This window comes from Nasonia vitripennis, chromosome 1, assembly GCF_009193385.2.
Source record: "Nasonia vitripennis strain AsymCx chromosome 1, Nvit_psr_1.1, whole genome shotgun sequence".
Lineage (NCBI taxonomy): Eukaryota > Metazoa > Arthropoda > Insecta > Hymenoptera > Pteromalidae > Nasonia > Nasonia vitripennis.
This window is the reverse complement of record NC_045757.1, coordinates 2,811,361-2,829,989: the sequence shown is the minus strand read 5'-3', so window position 1 is coordinate 2,829,989 and position 18,629 is coordinate 2,811,361. Positions and strand designations below refer to the sequence as shown.

The 18,629-nt window shown below is 39.9% G+C and overlaps 4 protein-coding genes across 6 annotated transcripts; all 4 read left to right on the top strand.

The window, feature by feature from the left end:
* Positions 1–641: 641 nt before the first annotated feature.
* Positions 642–2,929, top strand: LOC100117928 (aminotransferase-like venom protein 2). Of its 2 annotated transcripts, XM_008213684.3 has the most exons (8): positions 642–744; positions 873–941; positions 1,019–1,098; positions 1,179–1,326; positions 1,398–1,875; positions 1,953–2,119; positions 2,194–2,538; positions 2,625–2,929. In XM_008213684.3, the coding sequence occupies exons 2-8, from the start codon at positions 894–896 to the stop codon at positions 2,682–2,684; spliced, it is 1,326 nt and encodes a 441-aa protein (XP_008211906.1). In that variant the 5' UTR covers positions 642–744; positions 873–893; the 3' UTR covers positions 2,685–2,929. The 2 variants fall into 2 exon arrangements, with proteins under 2 accessions (XP_008211906.1, NP_001155156.1); NM_001161684.1 differs by lacking the exon at positions 642–744 and having other exon boundaries at positions 894–941; positions 2,625–2,927.
* An 884-nt stretch (positions 2,930–3,813) lies between these two features.
* Positions 3,814–18,587, top strand: LOC100123578 (kynurenine--oxoglutarate transaminase 3). Its single transcript, XM_031921874.1, has 8 exons — positions 3,814–3,952; positions 4,094–4,145; positions 4,258–4,325; positions 16,764–16,902; positions 16,980–17,216; positions 17,290–17,539; positions 17,607–17,773; positions 17,866–18,587. Exons 2-8 carry the CDS (start codon positions 4,104–4,106, stop codon positions 18,265–18,267), a joined length of 1,305 nt encoding a protein of 434 aa, XP_031777734.1. The 5' UTR covers positions 3,814–3,952; positions 4,094–4,103; the 3' UTR covers positions 18,268–18,587.
* LOC100188901 (chitinase) lies at positions 8,071–10,793 on the top strand. Of its 2 annotated transcripts, none has more exons than XM_031921659.1 (5): positions 8,071–8,205; positions 9,384–9,736; positions 9,801–10,130; positions 10,192–10,484; positions 10,550–10,793. In XM_031921659.1, the coding sequence occupies exons 1-5, from the start codon at positions 8,181–8,183 to the stop codon at positions 10,722–10,724; spliced, it is 1,176 nt and encodes a 391-aa protein (XP_031777519.1). In that variant the 5' UTR covers positions 8,071–8,180; the 3' UTR covers positions 10,725–10,793.
* On the top strand, positions 11,447–15,202 carry LOC100123582 (kynurenine--oxoglutarate transaminase 1-like). Its single transcript, XM_016990041.2, has 8 exons — positions 11,447–11,540; positions 13,151–13,212; positions 13,291–13,370; positions 13,451–13,598; positions 13,670–14,147; positions 14,225–14,391; positions 14,466–14,810; positions 14,898–15,202. Exons 2-8 carry the CDS (start codon positions 13,165–13,167, stop codon positions 14,955–14,957), a joined length of 1,326 nt encoding a protein of 441 aa, XP_016845530.1. The 5' UTR covers positions 11,447–11,540; positions 13,151–13,164; the 3' UTR covers positions 14,958–15,202.
* Positions 18,588–18,629: the final 42 nt, after the last annotated feature.

The window sequence follows — 18,629 nt, the reverse complement described above, 5'->3', positions numbered from 1 at the left end:
GATTTTTAATATTATCAGCTATAACTTTTATATTAATGGCTAAGCATTTTTGTACGCATTGCAATCGAATGACTGACAAGTTATTATATGTCTATTCTTTTATTTTCGTCAATTTTTTTAAATCCAGTTTACACGTGTACACTTTTCACAGACTTCGCTAAATATTTAAGACTGTATAATCTAATCATATGTACTGTACTTTCCTAAACTCTTATCTACCAAGAACAAACAGATTATATAATTACTGTTGTATTGCTCTTTTTATTATTTTATTCCGAACTAAAACTTTGCCGCATTATAAGATCTCAGAAAATATTATTAACTTCATGTTTATCATGTTTATTACTTCCTTATAGAGGAGCACGTTTTTTGAGCATGTTCGTGCATGGATGTTACCAGTGCGTAATTATTTAATTTAATATTTTAATTTGAATTATATATGAAAACGTATTCTTACATAAAATATTTATTTAGATTTTTGACAATATATCGTTTATTACTTTATAAGAAAGAGGGACGTTAATAAAAAAATTAAAAATGTTTTTTTGAAAATTCGTATTAGGAATGTCATAAAAAATATATTATTCCGCGGTGACTAACTTTTTCTGGCAGATAATCAAATACTTAACATTTAACGAGTTTGTAAAATATCTATACTTGTATTATATAAAAGGAAAATGTTCGAAGAAAATAAATTCAGTATAGGATTCCAGCAGGCACCAGCGCCATAAAAGTACTGGAAAGGTAAGTATGAAAATTGTGTTCTTATTGTATTTATATCGTATAGCCTAATCAAGACTCTTGGTGTCCGACCAAGCGAATTCCAAGTTCAAGATTTAATTTTTTTTCATATAAAATCGTCATTTTTGCAGAGTATTGAGTATTGAGTTGCGATGGACCAGAAAAAGGGTAGCATGGCTATATGGGCCGTTTTCATTGTGGTAAGTTACATACATTTTTTTTGACGCGATTAATCAACATTTACTAAAAAAAATTAATGCGACGTATGATTTTCAAGATGACGACCTGGGTGTCAACGTCTCAAGCCAACAAGTTCGACTTTCCAGCTCACGTTGTCGGAGTGAATCACTCGGCTCTGTAAGTTTGGTTCCTTTGTTCAATAAGCATAGCTCTAGAATTGCAGAATCAAAGCTAACGTATCTTCTTCCAAAATCAAGGGAGGAAATGGCACCTTACATGAAGTACAAAAAAGTTGATCTTGGAATCGATAACCTGGACGACAACCCACCTCTGCACATAAGAAGAGCCTTGGCGAACGCGACACTCTCCGACGATTATAGGCTCAACCAACTCGATCTCCCTGTTGTGAGTATTGATTTGAAACAAATATATTATCTTCCAAAAAAATGACGATTCAAACAAATTCTGCAAAACAGGGTATACCGAGATTCCTGGAAGCTTTGGCTCAATTCTACTCGCCCCTCGTCGGTCAACACTTGGTACCAGGTGAGAACGTGTTCGCCACGATCGGCGCGACTGGCGCAGTATACGACGCTTTTCAGGGCCACACCTCACCCGGGGACGAATGGATCGTCATCCAGCCTGCCTACACCATGTACCTGCCCATGATCAAGATGGCCCGCGGTGTGCCCAGGTTCACCAACCTCAAATTACAGGCGAACAAGAGCGACGAGATCACCGGCCAGGACTGGCTGATCGATCGCGAGCAGATGGAGAGCCTCTTCACCAACAAGACCAAGGGAATATTGCTGAACAACCCGCTGAACCCATTGGGCAAGATCTACACCCTCGAGGAACTCGAGTTCATCGCCGGACTTGCCAAAAAGTACGACACTCTCGTTATTTCCGACGAGGCTCACGAGTGGATCGCCCACAAGCCGCACATTAGAATCGGTAAGCTTATCTCGCGATAAATTGTGTAAAATCTACAGTAACAACTTTAACCTGGCTTTATCGTTTGATTTATGAAGCTTCCTTACCTGGAATGTGGGAGCGCACGGTTACGATCGGATCATCGAGCAAATCGTTCAGTGCAGCCGGTTTCCGAGTTGGCTGGGCCTACGGACCGGCAAATATCTTGAACCACCTGAAAACCGTCCACGAGAGGACTGCGGATAATGCACCAACCCCAATACAGGTATGTAGATTTACCCCTAAGTGGTATATTTTTAACTTTGCCATCGTGTAAAGCCAAGCATTCAAACTTTACAGGCAGCTCTAGCCATCGGTTTCGAGCAAGAATACCGTGACTTCGGCAAGCCCGACTCGTTCTTCGCGATTCACAATCGCGAGGTACAGGCCAAGCGCGACTTCATGGTCGAGGTGTTCAAGAAGGTGGGTTTAAGGCCGATCATACCAGGCGGTGGATACTGTATGGCGGTCGACTGGACAACCCTCAAAGGAAAGCCTCTGCTGAAGACCAATAAGGACGCGAGTATGGAGTTCGTCAAGTGGCTGCTCAAGAAGGTCGGTGTGGTTTCACTGCCCCTCTCGTGGTTCTATGCCGAAGGACACAAGCATCTCGGAGAGAACTATGCTCGATTCTGCTTCCACAAGGTACTTTGGCGTTGAAGTTTTGTTCTCTGATATTTTTGATTATTGATTTTTGAAACGTAGGCTAATCGCGTGTTTTTTTATTTTAGAATGAAGACACCCTCAAGAAGGCGGAAGAGCAGCTGCAGCTGTTGTTACAGTACCGATAAACTTGAATAAGAAGATCGTAATGTTATAAATGAATCTCCGTGTGCTGCCGTCGAGTCAACCAAGCAATATGCGCGGCTGTCTCAAAGAGCTATACACACGAGTATAGTTTTTAACGATTTGTTATATCAATTTATTTATTTCATTTATTTGGATCTACTTGCTCCTCTTGAGGAATGAATAGAAAAGAATACATGTCAGTTAAGATATAAGTACAAGTGAAATAAAACTACCAAAATTATGGCAATATGATTGTTATATCTAAACCAATGAAGTATTAATTAAACCTATAAAACTGTCTAGAGTGCGTACCGGTCACGAAGTTAATTTTTATCTGCGAAAAATTCCCGCAGCTATTCATTTCAAAGCTTGATTTGTTTTTCTACATTCTGCAATAAAGGCCGCGCAATTTACACGTTTATATAAATATGTAATTACATATATAAATATGTAATTATAAGTCTGAGACTCCATTTAGAAATCTATATGAATTCAAACAGATGTTTTTAGTCTAGCACTTTGATCGATAAAGTATCAAGTTCAGAGCCAACTTAAAAATAGCTTTTCTAATGTGTACATGTGTAAATTCGTTTACGAAGACAGAACTTCGATTTTGCCGTTACAGGTGTACCTGTCTACTAGGTACCACCATGGCTGACTTCTACAGTACCGAACATCGCTATATGGGCGAGGACTACATTAGGTTCTGTCTGGAAAAGAGAAACGAAACTTTAGTTAGAACTGCTAATAATTTGAAAAAGCTGCGGACCTTCTGAATTCTTTTAAAGACCGATGCCGCTTGAGTTTCTCACAGTGATGAGGCGATGTACTGATGTATTTGTTTGTAAAATACTGCATCATTTTTTTATAACTGTGTGTAGTATAATTGTTAAATAAATAATTTCGCATGTTGGATGATATAACAAGCGAGATTTAGGCTTGGAAATTTCAATGCTGAAAATATAAGTGCTTTACTATGATTTTTATAGTTTTAAAACTTTGCCAAACATAGAGAACATATAAGCGAGTTCAACTTGTTATTGCTACCTAAAATTTTAAAAGACTGTAGAGCAATAAAATATAGTTATTACAATAACATGATAATGACATATAATGCTGTGCACACAGCGATGATGCATAGTTTATAAGACGAAACGGTAACAACTTAAGTCAATTTGCGCTCTTGGTCATAATTAAAACAGTTATTTTAACAGTTAGAGAATTGGAACTGATCCATTACTACGACAAAGTCTTATTAGATAAGAATAAGGTAACTATATTAAATATTTGAGCGAAATAGATTTATGGAATAATTGAGTACTGCATAATTTTACACTCGTCGTATAGAAAACAATATTCAATACGTATGTACATGCTTGCGAAAAATGATAAATTATTAAATAATATATAGATCGTGTAATATGAGGCTATCGATGATGATCAAAGTGGCGTTTGCCGCATTGGTGAGTACTATATACCGAAAATCTCCTATTTAATATGTATAACTATTATTTTTTTTACAAGAATAAAATTTTATCAATTTTTTGTGCTCGCTAATTTTTTCACTCTTCAAAGATTTGCCTGCTAGTAAGGCCAAGTGTTGGTACTCCTTTGTCAGAAAGATTCTCAAAAAGATTCGCAAGGTAAGACTACCGCAGCTTTTTTTTTTTTTACGTGGCATTTGGAACTGGAAAGTTCATCGCCTCATCTACGCAAGCCTTCCACGCTGCCCTATCTTGTGTCAACCCCACCCAAGATGCACCTCTCCGATCGATACCCATCCGTCCTATTTCTACCAGATCCGCTTTTACGTTGTCCTCCCATCTACGTCTAGGTCTACCTAGAGGTCGCGTTACCATCGGCCTGCCCTTCATGACACGCGCTGCCGTACGGTCGTCTCCTATTCTCGCTACGTGCCCTGTCCATCCCAATCTGCGCGATTTTATTATTCTGTTAATATTTGGTGACGCGTACAGATTGTGTAACTCATCATTGTGTAGTCTCCTCCATTCCCCGGTTTCCTCATCTTTCTGCGGCCCGTATATTTTTCGCAAGACTTTATTTTCAAATATCCTAAAACGGTTGTCCGCCTGCTTAGTGAGAGCCCACGTTTCGCACCCGTACAGAACCACCGGCAGTATTATTGTCCTGTATATTCTTATTTTATCGTTTTTAGACAACAGCCTCGACTTAAGTAAATTACTCACGGCGTAGAAGCAAGCATTACCCGAATGGAGTCTCTTATTTATTTCGACATTAATCTCGTTTCTATCATTTATGGTCGTACCCAGATACCTGAATTCGCTAACCTTTTCAAAAGTAAAATTCCCAACTCTGAGATCTTCCTCTCCTCTGCAAATGCCTAGCTTATCCACAATCATGTACTTTGTTTTTGATTCACTCACTTCTAACCCTGTATACTCCACCGCTTTTACGAGGATTTCCGCGTTTCTTGCTACCGTTTCCCTACAATCCCCCAGTATATCCAAATCATCTGCGTAGCCTAGTATCTGCATTGTTCCATTAAGCGTTGCGCCCATCTGGCTAACCTGCATTTTTCTAACGGCATACTCTAACGTTAAGTTGAACAGCACCGTAGAGAGTCCATCCCCTTGTTTTAAACCATCGCGTATCATGAAGGGTTCTGATACATTACCGCCTACTCGGACCTTTCCCGTGCTTCCGTTCAGACATATTTGAATTAATCTCACGAGTTTTTTCGGTACACCGAGAAGTACTAGAATTTGATACATTTTGCTTCGCTTAATAGAGTCGTACGCTTTTTTAAAATCTATAAATAGTTGGTGTATGGTTTCGCAAAATTCCCACTTTTTCTCTAACAACTGTCTTATGGTAAACATTTGATCGTTCGTCGATCTGTTGCGCCGAAATCCGCACTGATAATCTCCTACTATATCTTCCGCGAATGGAGTGAGTCTAGCTTGTATTACGTTTGACAGAACTTTGTAGCACGTTGCTAAAAGTGAAATACCCCTATAGTTATTGCAGTCTGTCTTATCCCCCTTTTTAAAAATCGGTATAATGATAGATTCCTTCCAATTTTCGGGTATTGTTTCATTTTTCCAGATGGCACATACTAGTTTATAGATTTTGAAAGTGAGCTCGACGCCCCCATATTTGAGTAACTCAGCTGGTATAGAGTCATTTCCCGCGGCTTTATTTTTTTTAGTTTTTTAATCGCGGCCTCTACTTCTTGGTAGCTCGGTTCCTCCACGTGGGGTTCAGCAGTGTGAATTTCGTCCCCTAATTCTTCGCTATTTTCGTGCACGTTTAATAATTTATCGAAATAATTTTTCCACAGCGACAGTAATTCGTTGTCATTTGTTACGAGGTCCCCGTTTTCGTCCTTCATTAATTGCGCTCTACTCCTAAAACCCTTTCTGATGGCGTTAATCCCTCTGTACATTTCGCGGGGGTTATTTTCCTTACTGTTAGTTTCTATTCTCCTAATAAGATTCTTTTGATACTCCTGCTACTTATTTCTGTAGATCGCGCTCGTCTGTTTCCTTACGTTAGAATACTCTTTTACGGTCCTAACGCTTCTATTTTGTAAGCTATCTAATTTAGCCTTTTTGCGCCTTTCAAACCAGAGTTCGCACTCTTCGTCAAACCATGGTTTGCTCTTTGGCTTTTTCTTTTTACCCAGTACTTTGTTCGCGGCCTCTTTTACCGTTTATTCGATGTCCCCCCATAAGCTATTCGGTTCGTCATTCCCCTCCGGCGATGTGTTTGCTTCTTCAAGTGCCTGAAACCTGTTATTAATTTCTATCTGGTACCTAATTCGCTCTGTTCTATCTCGTAGTTTCTCAATATCGAAGCTTTCTACCTTGTTTGCTCGCTTACTATTTTGATTCGCTACTAGTCTAGCTCTTAATTTGGCTACTACTAGGAAGTGGTTTGAGTCGCTATCTGCCCCTCTGTAAGCCCTTACGCCAAGAACATTAGTATGACGTCTTTTTTCAATGAGGAAATGATCAATTTGGTTCTGTGTGGCCCCGTCCGGCGATGTCCACGTTGCCTTGTTTATGTTCTTGTGCTTAAAACACGTAGTTTTGATTATAAGATCTTTTGCCGCCGCGAAATTTATGACCCTAATACCGTTATCATTGCTGGCTTCGTGCAGGCTTTCCTTACCTATAGTAGGCCTAAACATTTCCTCCCTACCTATTTTAGTATTGAAATCGCCTAATACTATTCTTGTGTCGTAAGACGCGAACTGGTCGATTACCTGCTCTAAAGTTTCGTAATAGAGGTCCTTAGCTTCTTCTTCTTTGTCCTCCGTAGGACAGTGTACATTAATAAATGCATATCTATACCATTCCCCTTCGATAATGATGTACGAGAGCCTATCATTGACGGATTTGAAACTTTTAACCGAATGTATGATGCTTTTGCTTACGAGAAATCCGGTGCCTAGAGATCCCCCACTCCCGGCCCCATACAGGTACGTGAAGTTACCCGATGCTAGTACTCCGCCATCTGGCCACCGCGATTCCTGTATTGCTACCAAATCTAGATTGTACCTATCAGCTTCCTTTACGAGTTCTTTAAACGCACCTGCTCTGTATAGACTGCGAACATTCCAAGTTCCGACCCTTAAGTCCCTTTTGATTCGGATTTGATTTTTTTGAGCCATGATGTTATGTTAAACCCGCGCGCTTCGGATCCTGTTCCGATCCCAGGTGAGTCCACCGTTAGGCAATATTCGACAGCTTCCATGCTCTCACCCAACCGGGTGACGAGTGGATCGTCGTTGAACCATTTTTCTCGAAGTATGCTCCGACCATCAAAATCGCTGGCGGCATTCCCAGGTTCACTTCTATGAAATTGGTTCGTCTACAGACCTTGTTTTTCTTATAGTCGAAAATATTGCAAAAAGGTGCAAGAACTAAAATTAATTAATTATGAATGCTTAAAGACGAAGACTAGCGGTGAGATAAAGGGCTCCGATTGGGTGCTCAACAAGGAAGAATTGAGGAGCCTCTTTAACAACAAGACTAGAGGTATTATCATTAACAATCCAAACAACCCTGCGGGCAAGATTCTGACAATGGAAGATCTTCAGTTTATTGCCGATTTAGTAAAGCAGCACGATGCTTACGTCATCGCTGATGACGCTCACGAGTGGGTGCTATTCGACCTGGTCAAAACTCCCTTCATCAGAATGGGTATGTCATATTAGGAAATCGTGTACCCGTTGCACAGATCTATTGGTTAATCCTTGTAAATGTTCAAAATTTTCTATTTAGTTGAGCTACCTGGAATGTGGGAGCGTACTATAACTATCGGTTCTGCCGGCAAGTCCTTCACCGTCTCGGGATGGAGAGTCGGTTGGGCCTATGCACCGGCGAACCTCATCAGTCGTCTCCTTGAGATTCACGCCAACGCCGTACAAAGTGTCAATAACAATAAGCCGTACAAAGAGTCAATAACAATAAGCTGATATATATGGCATTTTTGAAAATCCCGCTCGCAGCATGAAAGATCTGCGACGCATGCGCTGTAAGTTTCGTGGATCATCATTATTTTTTACGCACACACGCACTTCTTTCTACATATGAGTCAACAAACTATCGTCTTCGGATCCTTTGTCGCATCAAAACAAAGTCGACTGCGAGCATCAAATTCGCCCAGTCTCGTCTGATTCAGCTATACTTTTCATTGTTTTAATGGAGGAATCTAAATCGCTTTTGAAAAAATCTCTTGATTTTGTGCAAGGCTGCTGTAGCCCGAAACACGAGATGACGACATGTGAGTTTTTCGTTTTAATTTTAAAATTTTCCTTATTGAAAAACTGAACAAATTAATTGCACTTCATATGAATATATATAATATATATTTTTTTTCATATTCTCTAATTAAATTGTGCTCATTGAAAACATACTCAAGCAGAGAATATACAGTTATTTTCTTTCCAGCATACGAGACTAACTAATAGTTAGGATTTTATAGTTTTGGTATACTTTCGATTATACCGGCCTTCTGTTTCCTTCTAACATCACACTATAACGGTTAATATCGCAGCTATTCGAATAAGTAAATTAATATATATCATATCGAATGATCAAATATTACTGCCCTCCTCGAAAGGCAAAAACCACACATTCTTTGCATCAAAATGAACCTGTACGTCTTTTCTTTTTTTTACGACTGTCAAAATCTTTTACTCGCATGGCCTTCACACAGATTTACCGGCACGAGTATATCTGTGTGCGTTTGAGGAGCATATGAAGCGCGCGAAAGGCTTCGCCGGCAGAATACATTGATAAAACTCGGATGCGCCTGCGGTTAGAATGATTTAATATATTTCCGATGATTCATAACCCGCATAGCTATTTTGGGCCTAATTTTGCATTGATGCGATGGAAAAATAAAGTTCAAATTTGTTCACCTTCTGTCGTAGAAAAATTAGCTGAAGTAAAGACTATTAAATATTATCGGCTATTAAAAAAATTATCCGCGTTCGCACGTAAGGCGAATTTTACACGAATTTTACACGAGTTTGCAAAATTTATCGACTCTAGGAATGACATATTGTGTTCAACGTGGATTTGATGCGAAAATTGTCCCTATATGATTATACAGTATATATATGAAAGATGAAATACTAATTTTGCACTAGGTACCGTATAGGATGCTGTATACCCCTACTAACATAAAACCGATCTTTCCATCTACAGCAAACGATCGCAAGGTAATCTGCTACTACGGCAGCTGGTCGGTGTACCGACCAGGTCTCGGAAAGTTCGACATCTCGCACATCGACGCGAGCCTCTGTACCCACTTGATTTACGCCTTTGCCGGTCTCGGCGAATCCGGCGAAGTCAAGATACTCGATCCTTGGAACGATCTTCCCGACGGCGGTGGTAAGGACGGATACCGCAAATTCAACGCCCTGCGCAAGGATAATCCCGAATTGAAGACTATGATCGGCATGGGCGGATGGAACGAGGGCTCGAGCAAGTACTCCAGCCTCGCGACCAACGAGACCATGAGGGAGAAGTTTGCCGATAACGTGGTGGAGTTTTTGAAGGTGAGCGTACGAATTGTGAATTTTAAACAGCAGACTAAATCGAGCGATTTTTTCTCTCCAACAGAAGTACGGCTTCAACGGCTTCGACCTGGACTGGGAATACCCCTGTCAACGGGGCGGTTCGCCCTGCGACAAGGAGAACTTCGTCCAGCTGCTAAAAACTCTGCGCAAACGATTCGACCGCGAGTCGGAGCAGCTGGTGCTCAGCGCCGCTGTGGCTTCCGCCGAGATGTCGGCGAGCAAGTCCTACGATATCCGAGCGGTTTGCGAGAGCTTGGACTTTGTCAACGTCATGTGCTACGATCTACACGGCAGCTGGGACAAGAAGACCGGCGTCAACGCGCCGCTTTATCCGGGCACTTGGGAGACTGATTACGAGAAAAAGCTCAATGTCGTGAGTACATATTTTTTGGTCTGGATACTACGTCTACTTTAATTATGAGTAATTTTTTCAGGACTCGTGCATCCAGTACTGGCTGTCTCAAGGAGCACCGGCGGAAAAACTCGTACTGGGTGTTCCCTTCTACGGACGAGGTTTCACCCTAGCCAACGCCTCGCAATCCAGTGGAATAGGCGCACCGGCTTACTCTGGCTCGGAACCAGGTCCCTATACTCGAGAAGCCGGTATGCTGGGCTACAACGAGATCCTCGAGGACATCGCCAAGGGCTGGCAGGTGCATTTCCAGGAGGAGCAAAAGGTGCCCTACGCTGTCCACGGAAACCTGTGGGTCGGATACGACGACGAGAGGTGATGAGCTGAAGCGATTTTTGAATTGAAAATCATCTTCTGTATGGTATGGTTTTGATTTTTAGATCGTTGAAGGATAAGACCGACTATATAAAGAAGCACGGACTGGGCGGCGCGATGGCCTGGAGCATTGAGACTGATGATTTTTTGGGAACTGCTGGAAAGAAATATCCTCTGCTGAATGTTCTTCACCGAGAGCTTCGCGGAGATGGTGCCACTTACTATACAGATTATAATTAATGATTAATGAAACTTGTTGAGTAAGGCTTTGGGATTATTAAGAATAAAACGTTTTATATGAGACCATGACATGATTTTTAATATTATCAGCTATAACTTTTATATTAATGGCTAAGCATTTTTGTACGCATTGCAATCGAATGACTGACAAGTTATTATATGTCTATTCTTTTATTTTCGTCAATTTTTTTAAATCCAGTTTACACGTGTACACTTTTCACAGACTTCGCTAAATATTTAAGACTGTATAATCTAATCATATGTACTGTACTTTCCTAAACTCTTATCTACCAAGAACAAACAGATTATATAATTACTGTTGTATTGCTCTTTTTATTATTTTATTCCGAACTAAAACTTTGCCGCATTATAAGATCTCAGAAAATATTATTAACTTCATGTTTATCATGTTTATTACTTCCTTATAGAGGAGCACGTTTTTTGAGCATGTTCGTGCATGGATGTTACCAGTGCGTAATTATTTAATTTAATATTTTAATTTGAATTATATATGAAAACGTATTCTTACATAAAATATTTATTTAGATTTTTGACAATATATCGTTTATTACTTTATAAGAAAGAGGGACCTTAATAAAAAAATTAAAAATGTTTTTTTGAAAATTCGTATTCGGAATGTCATAAAAAATATATTATTCCGCGGTGACTAACTTTTTCTGGCAGATAATCAAATACTTAACATTTAACGAGTTTGTAAAATATCTATACTTGTATTATATAAAAGGAAAATGTTCGAAGAAAATAAATTCAGTATAGGATTCCAGCAGGCACCAGCGTCATAAAAGTACTGGAAAGGTAAGTATGAAAATTGTGTTCTTATTGTATTTATATCGTATAGTCAACCTGTTCGCGGAAAATACAAGTACAAGCTATATGATGGGGTTGTACTACACGGTTTCAGTTCTAGAGTGTGGATTGCAAAATTCTTTAAATTAATGCACTTATGCATGAGTTAATTTTACTAAAATACAAAATTTGGTATAATGTCCAAAATAACCGAAATAGCACTGTATTGAAAGGCAGTATACTTAATTTATTATAGCCTCGTTCATATGATACTCCCACCTACTATGAGACATGGCGGACTCCCACTCTTCTGGCGAGAGGTTCCCGTCTTTCTAACTGGCAGCTATAAGGCAGTTCCGATAACAGGAGAACGGCAGTTATGCTTTTCTTGGCAAATTTCGACTTTCGCGGGTTCAATCAAATGATCGTTTTAATTTGACGAAAACTTTTTTTTCCTAAGCTTGTACAATTTTGTGTAAAAGTTGCTCGGTATAAGTTTTGATACGTCAGCAATATCTACAAAAAATGTATCAAATAAATTATTTGTACTTGGACAGGTATTTCAAATAATTCGTATGGAAATGATAAATTATAGTTTTAAATGATCCGAAAATTGGTTCAGGATTATAAAAAGTATTTATCACTTTTTTCGAACGTTGCGAAAGCTTATAAATTTGTTTTTTCAAGTCGGATTAAATTCTATCGGTATTATAGGATATTGTAAATCTAACCGATTTTGTGATCCGCGCGTGCAATGCACCAAATGTCTTATGAATACATCAAAAGTTTGATAAGGCATGCTTCTATAGGATTAATGCGAAGACCCCAATCTACATATATTATATTTTGTCTGACAACTTAAACATCGGTGACTTTACGCATTATTCGACATAACATATGGATTCTTACATGCAGTGTAAAAAAGTATCCTAATTTTCACGAAAAAAAATCGTAAGATACTCTTTTTAATATACACGTAACGAGGAAAGACTTGTCTTAATCGATGATACAAGCCGGCAACCCGTATTTTTGTTAAAAGCAAGTAATATAGGCAAGGCAATAATTAGTTGAAATTTCGGAAATCTTGAATTATAAAAATAATAGAGTCAACACCATCATGTGCACATATTACTTTACTATAATAATATAATCTTCGATAATAATTGAAGATAATATGTGAACTGATCCATAAAATTGATGTATATAGATATATACATAGATATAGCTAGTTTTTAAACATAGGGGCTTCGCAAACCAAAAGCAGTTATGCACACAGAGTTTCGAAGGGAAATCCACCGATCCAATCGAAGTCTTATTTTTTTCCTTGTACACAAATTTTATCGATATTATCATACGTATCTTAGCGAAAAATTGAACGTACAGTTAAGGTGGGCTATCTGTACTACCTATATATACTGTAGAGATAATAATACTAATAAGGATTTTCTCGGTATAAAAGCCACTTAAGTCGATCAGATCTTTATATTACTTGGTGGCTAATCTCGCGCGGCCAGTTTGTGTCGTGGCGACAGTCGCCTAATCAAGACTCTTGGTGTCCGACCAAGCGAATGCCAAGTTCAAGATTTAATTTTTTTCATACAAAATCGTCATTTTTGCAGAGTATTGAGTTGCGATGGACCAGAAAAAGAGTAGCATGGCTATATGGGCCGTTTTCATAGTGGTAAGTTACATACATTTTTTTTTGACGCGATTAATCAACATTTACTAAAAAAAATTAATGCGACGTATGATTTTCAAGATGACGACCTGGGTGTCAACGTCTCAAGCCAACAAGTTCGACTTTCCAGCTCACGTTGTCGGAGTGAATCACTCGGCTCTGTAAGTTTGGTTCCTTTGTTCAATAAGCATAGCTCTAGAATTGCAGAATCAAAGCTAACGTATCTTCTTCCAAAATCAAGGGAGGAAATGGCACCTTACATGAAGTACAAAAAAGTTGATCTTGGAATCGATAACTTGGACGACAACCCACCTCTGCACATAAGAAGAGCCTTGGCGAACGCGACACTCTCCGACGATTATAGGTTCAACCAACTCGATCTCTCTGTTGTGAGTATTGATTTGAAACAAATATATTATCTTCCAAAAAAATGACGATTCAAACAAATTCTGCAAAACAGGGTATACCGAGATTCCTCGAAGCTTTGGCTCAATTCTACTCGCCCCTCGTCGGTCAACACTTGGTACCAGGTGAGAACGTGTTCGCCACGATCGGCGCGACTGGCGCAGTATACGACGCTTTTCAGGGCCACACCTCACCCGGGGACGAATGGATCGTCATCCAGCCTGCCTACACCATGTACCTGCCCATGATCAAGTTGGCCCGCGGTGTGCCCAGGTTCACCAACCTCAAATTACAGGCGAACAAGAGCGACGAGATCACCGGCCAGGACTGGCTGATCGATCGCGAGCAGATGGAGAGCCTCTTCACCAACAAGACCAAGGGAATATTGCTGAACAACCCGCTGAACCCATTGGGTAAGATCTACACCCTCGAGGAACTCGAGTTCATCGCCGGACTTGCCAAAAAGTACGACACTCTCGTTATCTCCGACGAGGCTCACGAGTGGATCGCCCACAAGCCGCACATTAGAATCGGTAAGCTTATCTCGTGATAAATTGTGTAAAATCTACAGTAACAACTTTAACCTGGCTTTATCGTTTGATTTATGAAGCTTCCTTACCCGGAATGTGGGAGCGCACGGTTACGATCGGATCATCGAGCAAATCTTTCAGTGCAGCCGGTTTCCGAGTTGGCTGGGCCTACGGACCGGCAAATATCTTGAACCACCTGAAAACCGTCCACGAGAGGACTGCGGATAGTGCACCAACCCCAATACAGGTATGTAGATTTACCCCTAAGTCGTATATTTTTAACTTTGCCATCGTGTAAAGCGAAGCATTCAAACTTTACAGGCAGCTCTAGCCATCGGTTTCGAGCAAGAATACCGTGACTTCGGCAAGCCCGACTCGTTCTTCGCGATTCACAATCGCGAGGTCCAGGCCAAGCGCGACTTCATGGTCGAGGTGTTCAAGAAGGTGGGTTTAAGGCCGATCATACCAGGCGGTGGATACTGTATGGCGGTCGACTGGACAACCCTCAAAGGAAAGCCTCTGCTGAAGACCAATAAGGACGCGAGTATGGAGTTCGTCAAGTGGCTGCTCAAGAAGGTCGGTGTGGTTTCACTGCCCCTCTCGTCGTTCTATGCCGAAGGACACAAGCATCTCGGAGAGAACTATGCTCGATTCTGCTTCCACAAGGTACTTTGGCGTTGAAGTTTTGTTCTCTGATATTTTTGATTATTGATTTTTGAAACGTAGGCTAATCGCGCGTTTTTTTTATTTTAGAATGAAGACACCCTCAAGAAGGCGGAAGAGCAGCTGCAGCTGTTGTTGAAGTACCGATAAACTTGAATAAGAAGATCGTAATGTTATAAATGAATCTCCGTGTGCTGCCGTCGAGTCAACCAAGCAATATGCGCGGCTGTCTCAAAGAGCTATACACACGAGTATAGTTTTTAACGATTTGTTATATCAATTTATTTATTTCATTTATTTGGATCTACTTACTCCTCTTGAGGAATGAATAGAAAAGAATACATGTCAGTTAAGATATAAGTACAAGTGAAATAAAACTACCAAAATTATGGCAATATGATTGTTATATCTAAACCAATGAAGTATTAATTAAACCTATAAAACTGTCTAGAGTGCGTACCGGTCACGAAGTTAATTTTTATCTGCGAAAAATTCCCGCAGCTATTCATTTCAAAGCTTGATTTGTTTTTCTACATTCTGCAATAAAGGCCGCGCAATTTACACGTTTATATAAATATGTAATTATAAGTCTGAGACTCCATTTAGAAATATCTATATGAATTCAAACAGATTTTTTTAGTCTAGCACTTTGATCGATAAAGTATCAAGTTCAGAGCCAACTTAAAAATAGCTTTTCTAATGTGTACATAAAGTCCAGTCGAAAATTTTTGGGTTAATCGCCTATTCGTACGACATGTTTGATTTTATCAACCAATTCATTCTATACGTTTGTGAAGGACCAATGAAGAACTGATAGGAAAAGTTGTTGAAACCCCAGGTGCATACTTCCGCGAGACTACCTTACAATATATCGTTCATTGCACAGCTGTTCGGTTGTCATATTAACAAGTATTTAATCTTAAATATATATTTGCACTGTGGAAAATGAGAAAAACTCAACTGAAAAATTCTTCTCTCCAAAAGCACACATCGTGCCTTACCATCAATTTCGTTTTATTTGACACTATTTCGGATTAAATTTCTATCAATATTTATCACTAAACAATTGCCACTCCGCTTTTTATTATTTTGCTTTATTTTACCTTCAAATCGAGTATACCTTTCAAAGAATTAAGCGATAAATAACTATCTTTTTCCGTGTTCTTATCTAGTAACACGTACCGGGAAAGATTTATAGAATGTCATTGCGAATGATTTTGAAGGAAAGTCTAAAAATATAACATATCATAAATCACATTCAAACAATAGACATGCATGCGGTCGAGTGTGAGAAATTCATCATAATACTATAAAAGGTAACGACGAAGACTGTTCCTGTGAGTATTGCAACGCGCCACTTGAACAAATTTGGTTAAAGATATTATTGTATGATAAATCGTTTGATTTTGCACATAAATAATTGGTGCCGGTGTAAATCCTTTGTTTGTCAATGTTTTACAGAAAGCATCACCTTCATGTGAATAAAATTTATGTTCAGAGATAAGACTCATGTATAAGTTATGGTTCAAGAGTAAATATCATATCAGCTTACATTGTCTCCTAAATACAACACTTTTATAGGCATATACGTTGCGCAATTTTCATTTATTTAAGCGAACATTTCGTTCGCTACTTTCTCATTCGATTTTCAAATCCCTGTCATTGCATATCAAGCGACATGGGACTACCCGAAATGATCAGGGTGGCTTTTATAGCTTTACTAGTGAGTACTGATTATTAAAAAAAAATTGTGATTTAATATTAAGAAATTAGTTTACGAAGACAGAACTTTGATTTTGCCGTTACAGGTGTACCTGTCAGTGAGGCCAGGTGTAGGAATACCTTTGTCAGAGAAAGCCGCAAAGAGGCTCGTCAGGTAAAAAGCACTACGGCGCATAAAAAAATAAGTTTTTTGAGAATCTGAAAATTTACAAAAGGATCGCGGTCTGTTTCTAGGAGTTTAGCAGACGAGGATCCCATCGTCGACCTCCAGGTTGACAAGACTGACGATTTCGCACCACCGCATTTGGTGAAAGCCCTGCTTCAGGCTATCGTTTCGAACGACACTTCGCTCAACCAGTACGCTTCAGGCATTGTAAGTTTATACCGATCATTAAAAATATAATATTTTTTCTTGCAATCACAAAAGCTAACGATAAGAAATGAAAACAGGGACACCCAAGACTGCGCAAAGCTCTGGCGGCATTTTACTCAAAGGTGATAGACCGCGAGCTTGACTGGCAAAAGAACGTGATCGTGACGGTCGGCGCGACCGAGGCGGTATACGACAGCTTCCATGCGCTCACCCGATCTGGCGACGAGTGGATCGTCGTTGAGCCATTTTTCTCGAAGTATGCTCCGACCATCAAACTCGCCGGTGGCATTCCCAGGTTCACTTCTATGAAATTGGTTCGTGTCATTGATTTTTTTTAATGGCAAAGTAAACAGAATCGATTGTGAAAAAGGGTTTCTAAAATCACAGACGAAAACGAGCGATGAAATAACTGGTGCCGACTGGGTTCTGGACAAGAAAGAGATAAGGAGCCTCTTCAACAGCAAGACCAGAGGTATAATACTTAATAATCCGAACAATCCTACCGGAAAGATTCTAACGATCGAGGAGCTTCTGTTTGTTGCCGATTTGGTGAAGAAGCACGACGCTTACGTTATCGCTGATGACGCTCACGAGTGGGTGCTATTCGACCCGGTCAAAACTCCCTTCATCAGGATGGGTAGGTATAACTGCGATATCTGACTTGTCGTCGAAGTTTGGGCTTAAGAAAATTTTAAAAAATTCAGCACAATTACCTGGAATGTGGGAGCGTACCATCACCATCGGTACGGCCAGCAAGTCCTTCACCGTCTCGGGATGGAGGGTCGGTTGGGCCTATGCACCGGCGAACCTCATCAGTCGTCTCCTTGAGATTCACACCAAAGCCGTACAGAGTGTTCCCACCCCACAGCAGGTATGCATAACTGCTTACAAAATTAACACTAAATTAGAAGTGATTCACAAAAGTGTTAAAAACGAAATGCAAATAAATAATTCGAACCTCAGGAAGCCGTGGCCTTCGGCTTTGAAGAAGAGCTTCGTCTTTACGGTAAACCCGAAGGCTACTTCGTCTCCAAAGCACGCGCCGTCCGCGAGAAGCACAACTTCATGTACCAAGCTTTCGTCGACGCCGGTATGATCCCCATCCGTCCCGACGGCGGATACTGCATGCTCGCCAGGTGGCCCAGCTTCGATGATCACAGGGAGCTTTTCGATGGCCAGGAGAAGGCTGTCGCCTTCGAGAATTTCATGAGCCAAAGGATCAACATACTTGGTTCCACCATGGCTGACTTCTACAGTACCGAACATCGCTATATGGGCGAGGACTACATTAGGTTCTGTCTGGAAAAGAGAAACGAAACTTTAGTTAGAACTGCTAATAATTTGAAAAAGCTGCGGACCTTCTGAATTCTTTTAAAGACCGATGCCGCTTGAGTTTCTCACAGTGATGAGGCGATGTACTGATGTATTTGTTTGTAAAATACTGCATCATTTTTTTATAACTGTGTGTAGTATAATTGTTAAATAAATAATTTCGCATGTTGGATGATATAACAAGCGAGATTTAGGCTTGGAAATTTCAATGCTGAAAATATAAGTGCTTTACTATGATTTTTATTGTTTTAAAACTTTGCCAAACATAGAGAACATATAAGCGAGTTCGACTTGTTATTGCTACCTAACATTTTAAAAGACTGTAGAGCAATAAAATATAGTTATTACAATAACATGATAATGACATATAATGATGTGCACACAGCGATGATGGA